Source organism: Myotis brandtii, unplaced genomic scaffold (genome assembly GCF_000412655.1).
Source record: "Myotis brandtii unplaced genomic scaffold, ASM41265v1 scaffold227, whole genome shotgun sequence".
NCBI lineage: Eukaryota > Metazoa > Chordata > Mammalia > Chiroptera > Vespertilionidae > Myotis > Myotis brandtii.
Window position 1 is genome coordinate 980,362 of NW_005358520.1, and position 8,811 is coordinate 989,172.

Here is an 8,811-nt window from a genome sequence, read left to right on the forward strand (position 1 = left end):
CAAATATGTTCTCCCATGCAGTGGGCTTTCTTGTTGTTTTGTTGATGGTTTCTTTTGCTGTGCAGAAGCTTTTTATTTTGATGTAGTCCCATTTGTTTATTTTCTCTTTAGTTTCCATTGCCCTAGGAGCTGTATCAGTAAAGATATTGCTTCGGCATATGTCTGAGATTTTGCTGACTGTGGATTCCTCTAAGATTTTTATGGCTTCCCATCTTACGTTTAAGTCCTTTATCCATTTTGAGTTTATTTTTGTGTATGGTGTAAGTTGGTGGTCTAGTTTCATTTTTTTAGTGTTTTATACACTTACATAATTTCATTGTTTTTTAATTGACATCTTGTGTTTCTAAATACCTCTACTATTTACTTCTAAGGGGAAAATAATCTCTTTAGGCTTGTGTTTCACATATTTCCTTTAATCTTTTTCATACGGCTAACTTCTAATAGGATGTTCAAGTTGAGAGAACGTTAAAGGTATGACCTCTTTAGAGTCATGTCCAAAAGAATTGTTAGATCTGAAGAGGGACTTGTGTTTTTGTTGTTGTTTGCCCTTCTTCTCCAATTTGTATTGTAAATTCACTTTTAATTTTGTTGTCCCTCCCTATAATTTATCAGTCTTTTTTTATGGTTTCTTCCTTCTAGGTTTTTTGTTTGTTTGTTTGTTTATTTATTTTAGAGAGGGAGAGGGAGAGAGAGATAGAAACATCAGTGATGAGAGAGAATCATTGATTGTCTGTCTCTTGCACGCCCCCTTCTGGGGATAGAGCCCACAACCCAGGCATGTGCCCTTGATCTGAATCGAATCCAGGACCCTTCAGTCTCCAGGCCGACGCTCTATCCACTTAGCCAAACCAGCTAGGGCTCTTCCCTCCAGTTTTAATGTTAAATTATTGGATTTATTTTTTCAAATGTCTTGTCTTTCTTCATTGAAATTTATTTTCTTGTACCTTAACACTGATGCCAGATTCTCTCATTCTTTCTTTTTTTTTATAAATCTCCAATTAGTTACTGTTAGTTTTGCCCATTAAAAATTAACATTTTTGTATATACATGGAGTAAATAGAAACTCTTAAGAAAACACACTAACATTTTTCTCATGTATTTAGATTAGGACAAAGAGAAGGCCTTTTAAAATATGGTTCCTCTCCAGAAATGCTCTGACCCCAGTTCTTAGAAGTTCAAATTAGGAAACCATTAGGAGTTATTTGAGTGGCTGTCCAGTAGAGTACTTTAAAGTAATCTAGTCACCTTATAAAACTTAAATGTATTTATTTTTATCTTACTAGTAGCCAGTCTAATCTGGATGGCCAGTGACTTTGCATCACTCACATTTCTCATGCTTTCCTGTATTCATCTCCATGAGAACTATGAAGTAACAGTTCTTAAATATGGAAACCTTCGGATCTCTGCCTGTTTTCTGATTGATTTTTCTTTTCTTGCTGACCTACATCTTCTACTTTTAGTGAGATCAGGTATGCATATTAAGGAATTTCTACAGGCAATTAATGAACCTGATGTTCTTTTGCAATATTTCTTTCACCTTAAGAAACAACATACTTGGAAAGTCAGTAGTTGCTAAACTAGTAGTAATTGCCTTTCATAGATCACTTTTTTCTCCAAATTACAGTTTATTGGCTAGGAAAACAGCACAAAAATCAAGCTTATTGAAATCCACAAACACTTTCAAAAGCATTTTACATTTATGTTGCCTTAGTGCTGATAGTTTTTGAGTGATTGAATCACGGACTCACATTTCACCAGCTGTCATTCAGCTTCCATTTAAATATTTTCTGTGTAAGATAAAACTACAGTTCAGCCATCTTAATTAATACCTGTGCATTTAGGGTTCTCATAGATTAATTTCTGCTGTGGTGTAACAGCCTTACTTAGCAGTTACTCCTCATATCATCTAATAGGATGGCACCTGTAGATAGCCTAACTGTAGATGCAGGAACAAATTACAATGGAATCTTTTTTAAGCATTGGAAAATTCGTTACCCCTTTAAGAAACATATTTTAAAGTGTTTAAAAATAGTTTACTGGAGATTCCAGTTCTGGTGTAGGTATTTGTTTTATGGATTAATTTAGCCATTTAAAATTATTTATGTGTTTAACAGTATGCCATTTATAATTACCCTTACCTTATAAGACATTTAAAAAATTAATAAGAAATGTAAAGTTAAATCTTCAGCTTTTAAATTCTTTTTACCAAGTACTCTGACTAAATTATTTGTTTTAGTCATATCTTTTTTGTCATCACCTCTATTCTCTTTACTCTAGATAATCAGTATTAAGCTTCTAAATTTATTTACCCTCCTAGAAAAATTCTTTTAACACATTTTAATACTTCTTCTGCCTTAGGAATTTCTCACATGTCAAAAATAGTGTATTTAAAGTATTCTGATCAGGATATTTCCTTTCCCTACGCTGTTATTAGAGTAGAGCATCATGTTTTTTGTAAATCCCTGCTGTGTGTGATTGTGCATATATTGAAAGATTTTTTTAATTTTGAGAATGGAATTTTATTAAGTAGTTTAAGGAAATTGACATATGCAACAATCATACCTCTTTACATTAAGAACATAAATCACTGCCTATATAAGTGGCATAACATAGGCATCATGTAAAAGTATAACAGGGAGCATATCACAGGCTGCAGTTTCATCCTGGTGTTTGTAGAATGTGCTAACGTTAGAGAGCTGAACAGTTCTCTTGTAACATATGATAGTACACTAGGGCCTCCTCCCTATTGGCCAATATTACTTGGTACTTTTTTTTTAAGGCTATATATTTGGAATCAGCAAAGTTTTCCGTCATTAAGTTTTATTCCAACACATAATTCTTGGCTTATTGGTAATTTTCAATTTACTCTGAGAGAATATTTTTAGCTGCTAAAGCAGTTATTTATTAATTAACATATGTATTAGGTATATTGTAGTCTCTGATATGTAACATATTTTAAAAATCAGCATATTTTTTTCCTTTCATAAACATATTTTGCCCTACTGATTTCTCCCTGCCTTCTTCCTTCACACCATCTATTCACAGCTACAGTATATGCCCTTATATTTGTCACAGGAACTCACTAGTGGAGAACACAGATGAGTAAATAAATAATGACAATACAAAGTAGCCACCAGCTGCCAAGAGTAAAGTTAACAGAATTTTCAGAAAAGAACATTTGAATTTGAAAATGGTAGGTCAGAGGGATGGCAGTATAACTTTTCAGCAAGATGGACATAGAAGATTTCAAGAGACCATTGCTTTCTATGTAGCAAAGAAGAGAAAAGCACATAATTTTTAAAATTTGTATTATTTAAAAACCATTGAAGAACTATGTCACAAAGAAGTTTAAATGAATTAAGTTCAAGAGAAAGATGACCCTTTCCTAGACAAGAAGAAACTAGTGGCCACTGGCATCCCTGGGAACATTAACTGAGACGGGAGGCCTAGCAAGACAAAAGAGCAGACCTACTGTGGCTAGGCAGGGGTCTTTTATGGTCCTCCGAGAAACCAGCTGAACGTTTAATAGCCACATGTGAGTTTACATGACAGATTGGAAGATGGGATCCTCTAATATGGAGCTTGTTCACCTCATGCCTAAATTTCATCAGGACTTTTACTGAGTAACAAGTGATGAAGAAAGTTGGGACTAAGCTAGAGAGAGAAAGAAAAATCTTAAGTCTTGTTGTGCTTAGGTGTCAGAGCCTTGCTAGAGGAAGAGACATATTTCCATCCTCAAGACATTAGAAACTGGAAGTGAACCGGAACTAAATGAAGGGGCAACTCGTCTCCAACACAGATAAACTCCTGATTGTATTGAAGAGATCCGCTCTTTACTCTAGCTGCTTGACAGAGGAAATGAAGTGCCTTCTCTGGGGGAAAGTATTACCACCTTCATTACCTATTGTCCTTTTATGCACAGTGTCTGGGGAAAATAAAAATATTGAGAGACACAAAGATAGGAAAATGGAATCCGTAATCAAGAGAAAAAATAGTTGATATAAGCAAACCCACAGATGACCCAGATATTTGAATTAGCAGATAAGAACTTTTAAAACAACTATTATGCTAAAGAATTTGGAGGAAAAATGGTCCTAATTTCATTTTTTTAAAACAAGAGCTAATTAATAACCCAATATTTAAGCAGTATAAATGTTTATACCTGTATTCAACTTTTAGTTAAATAAATGCATAATTTAAAAAAATATCCTGTTTTGAATATTTGTTGTTCAGAAGATGAGGGTAAATCAAACCAGGCAATTAGATATTTCAGATAAGAATTTTTAGTGGAATAATTAAGGTTATCATATATGCTGTGTAGCTACCTCTATATTATACTTTAAGTGTAGAATAAGCACCATCCCGAGGTGTTTTGAATACCAGCAGCATTCTTAAGATACTACATTCTGGTAAGCCCATGTTTCTTTGCAGTGGTAGAAATAAGATTATTCTTGCTTTTACCACATAGAAGAGAGCACACCTAGCAGGTCAGTCCTGTTACAATAGAAGAGTGCAACATAGAATCAGAATAGCAAAGTTGATCTTCTTTGGGCCAAAGTTGGAGGAGGACTGGCCTTCAGTGATAGAAGGGGTTAATTACTGATTGTATATGGATTTAAAGATCTGAAGTTCCTTCCACATCTAAATATGCTCTTCATTTATCTGCCAACAGGTACAACTGTAACTGCTTTAAGATTGTTTAAGAACCTACCTGTAAGAAAACAATTTTACTCAACTACTAAAAAATGTAAAGATGAAATAAAAAAGGTCCTAGATCTCCTCATAAGCTATGGAATACTGAAACCTGACTTAAGGATTCTTTTTATACATAACAAGGTATGCATTATTGTATTTCTGTAAGATCTTTTTGGTATATGATATATTAAAGGAACAATGTATTTTATCTAAATCAAACATGTAAAGAGTCTTCTTAAAATTCGTCCTCATTAGTTTAATCTCAGTAAATAGTCTTTATTTTGTTACTTGATATCTATATAAAATCTGATGGAACTTTTCATTTCTTAATTTCTAAGATCAGAGATCCACCTACAGACTCTTCCACACAAGCAATGTTTCTGTGCTTCCTAAATATGAAGATAAATAAAGACTTGTTCTTTTCCTTTAAGGAGTTCACAATTTAGTGACATTTTTCATCATCTATTCTAATCCCTTCCTTCTTTGGAAGAGTTTATTTTTTAAAGGAAACTCTACCTTATTTTCTCCCATTTTTCAAAGCAGGGCTGATGAGGAACTCTTGTTGCTTTATGAATCTTAGGGGAAAGAAAGGCTTACATAATTTCTGATTATTTTGTTTTTCATAAGTTTCACATATGTACCTTGAAATAGTTCATGGAAGGAGAGTAGAACCACAGAGCAGAAGTGTGGAATCCTGATGGGGAGTAAGGAATTAACATTTATTGAGAACCCACATCATGCAAGGACCTGTGTAGGTACGTTAAACTCCCATAAACAGTCAAGTGAGGTAGACATACCAGTTTTGCAATTGTCCTCTGAAGTGAACTCAGGGAGGTCCAGTACTTCACTCCGGGTTGAAGGCTAAACTGTGATGGGATTTGAAATGAACATGCCTACAGAGCGCAGGTCTTTACCCTCTGTTGCTTCCCATTGTGATAGTACTTTATCTATAATAATAAAAGCATAATATGCCAATTAGATCGGATGTCCTTCCAGATGACCTTCCAGACAAAGCAGGGGCTGCAGCCTCGGGATTGAGGCAGCTGCCCCGCTGTGAGGGATCCAGGCAGCCACCGGGGCTGTGAGGGAGGGATCCAGGCAGCCAGGGAGAGATCTAGGCAGCCGCGGCGGCTGCAAAGGCCTACTCTTGCACAAATTTCGTGCATCGGGCCTCTAGTATTTATATAGTTCTTTTCCAGGTTTCAGAACACTTGCAAAACTTTGTGAGCCAGACAGCATTATTTCTATTTGCACAGGGAACTTGAAGCTCAGAGTGATCAAAGGGATTTTTTATTTTTTTCAAAGCAATCAAAGGAAAAATTTTATTTTCTAGTAAGTAATAGTGCTTAGGTCAGAACTGTTTTCACCCAGTTTTCTTTCTACTCCACATGTTTTTACTTGTTAAGGTTTTGTATTAAACCAAGCTATGGTAGAATATTTATGAAAAAAGTCTTTGGTCATTAAAAAAGTAAAAAAGAAAGAAAAACATTAAGAATAGTCAGCCACCTGTTGCTGCTGGCATAGAGCTCAACCAAATGATACCGTGAGATCTCTTCCAGCTCTACCATGCTGTGCTTCCTCAGGATGTCAATGGGTGGAGGCTCGTCCTGCTAATATAAATAACACGAGGACCTCTTGATCCAAAGGATGTTTACTAATTAAAAGTTGAATGTAACCAATTAAGAAAAGATCAAAGACAGAAGAAATAGTGATCAGGAAGAGAAAACTGATGGAAAAGGTAAAATATTAAGATAGGAACTATATATAGAAGTGAGTACAACTAAAGAAGAAAGTTAAGTAAGAGAAAACAAAGAAAAAGATTATTGCCTCATGTAATGGAAATGAGTATTTAAAGTCAAATGTATATATTTATATATATGTATATTTATATATATTTATATATATTTATATATATATACACACACCTTATAAGCTTTGGGTAAGTTTATATTTTCTCAGCTACTATAAGATCATCTGTATAGGTATTTTAAGAATGAAAAGTAGGACTTTATAATATACTGCATCTTATTGTTGTTGGAGGGCAACATACCTGAACTTACATTGAGCAAACACGAGTCCCTCGATGGCCTTCAGTGATGTCAGGTCCTGGAGAGTGTGCTGAGAGTGTGATGCAGTGACGGGATGTCCGACTATCAGAAGTCTTCCTGTGAACCTAGGCATTAGCTCCATTACACAAGGGAACCGCGGACTAAGCCACAACAAGCAGTCTATCTGCAAGCCTTTTTCTCTTAGTACAAATTGTTTTTCTACTTTTTGTTTCTTAATAGTGCTGTTGTGCCTCGAATTTTAAACTATATTGTTAAACTTCCAAAAACAGCATTGCCACATTTTCTTAAATCTTTTTGAACATGGAGTACAGTTCTGATTTTAGTCTTTTTCTTTTAAACATGCTTACTCTTACCCTATTTTATGTGCTTTTCTGAAGAATGTTTGTGCCTTTGCTTAAAATTTAAACATTACCATGTCGGCATCTTTTCCTTTTTTGAAAAAAATTTTTGCTGTAGAAGCAAACAATCACATTACACATAATATGAGAAGTACTATTGCTATTTTGACATCTTGGATTAGATAGTGTTTCTTCTTTTTATGAAGGTTTAACCTGCCAAGACATTCTTTGAATACTGATAATGTCAATGTTCTTGCCAGTATGGTTATGTTAGAAAGAAGTGTTTTTCTTCTTTCATCATCATGTTCCTTGAAAGCGTATTGAATAATAAGACAGCTAAAGGGAAATAATTCACAAGTGGATTCAGTGAGTTTATTCAAATAATTTACAAGTGGACTCAGTGAGTTTATAACTTGGAGAAATGCTAGAACCATTCCTTAGGACGAGCACTACAATTTTCAGCTTTAGTTGTAATAACCGAGTTCCTGTAAAGTCCCACAGCATATATTTTCATTTATAAAGTAATTTTCCATAATTAGAAGTTTTTCTCAGTGTGATATCTGAGACCAATTTACTATTCTTAGCTGTTTCATATGTACATGAGTAAGTCTATATATCACTAGTTCAGAACATAATGTTAAATGCATGAGTTCAGATAAGAGATACTTTCATATTTCATGCTTGTTGTTTTTCTGTGAATATTTCTTTTTTCCAAAATATTGTTTGTAGTTTTTAAAATTGTTTGGAATTCAATTTTTGTCTTCATAATTAGAAGCCCACTGATATTGCAAAAGCTAAATTGGATATCATTGATATAAAAAGGTTTTAACTGGTACAAAGGACAAGTAATTGAAGGAATGACTTCCCATATCCCCCACCTCGATGTGATGAGTGCTAAAGTTTATTTGGATCCGTTTATGTATTTTTGAGGTTTGGAAGAATGGTGGTAGCTTTGAAGAGTTGACTCTCTAGTGTCCGTCAATCTGGGAGGAGGCAGGGCCTTAGTCAGGAACAGAAACCCAGGAAACTGGCCATGGAGAGTTGGTGGCTCCCACTGGACAAAGCTTTTGGGTTTCCTAGGAGGCTACTCTTCTGGGGTGGTGGTCAAAGATTTGGGGGTGGGGGTGACCAAGAATGAGAAAGGGGCTAGTTTATTGGATTATAAATTAAAGATAAGTAAGTGGTCATTTATAATCTGTCCCTTACATTCAAAGATGTTTTTTTGCATCTTTACCATTTTATCCTTCTTTGCATCTTTTCGTCTTTTACTCCAACATGTTTTAATGTCCCAGTTTTGTGTCAGCTGTGCTAGGAGGAATCAAGGAAAAGTCCTCTGCCCACAGTTGGATCAGTGCTAAAGGGGCACGCCCTTCTCCCCATCCCAGCCAGGGCTGTGGAGGCATAGTAGGTAAAGAGAAATTTCAGGTGAGGGCTGTGCTTTAACGTTTCCTTTTGAAGAAATTATTCCTTCAGTTCCAATGTTGAAAGTTTGGGTGGGTTTCGTTTTTGTTTCTTTTTTAGTTAATGAAGGCAGATGTCTCTTTAGATATATTTTATTTATTTATTTTTTGAGAAGCTGAGCGATTTTAATTTATTTGTTTTTATAACTTTATTTTTATTGTTAAAATAAAAATACAGATGTCCCCATTCCTGCTCCCCTTTGCCCAACTTCACCCAGCTCCGCGCCCCCCCCCCCCCCCCCCCCCCCC

At 35.1% G+C, this 8,811-nt stretch overlaps 1 protein-coding gene across 4 annotated transcripts in view; it reads left to right on the plus strand.

Moving 5' to 3' along the window:
• Window positions 1-8,811, plus strand: part of PMS1 (PMS1 homolog 1, mismatch repair system component) — a 62,681-nt gene that overhangs the window by 14,181 nt on the left and 39,689 nt on the right. For all 4 annotated transcript variants that reach the window (XR_001362131.1, XM_005866277.2, XM_005866280.2 and 1 more), the window contains exon 5: window positions 4,673-4,836. Coding sequence is in view for 3 of the 4 variants with exons in the window: in XM_005866277.2 (XP_005866339.1) it covers window positions 4,673-4,836 (164 nt within the window). In the remaining variant the exon portion in view is untranslated. The remainder of the gene's footprint in view (window positions 1-4,672; window positions 4,837-8,811) is intronic.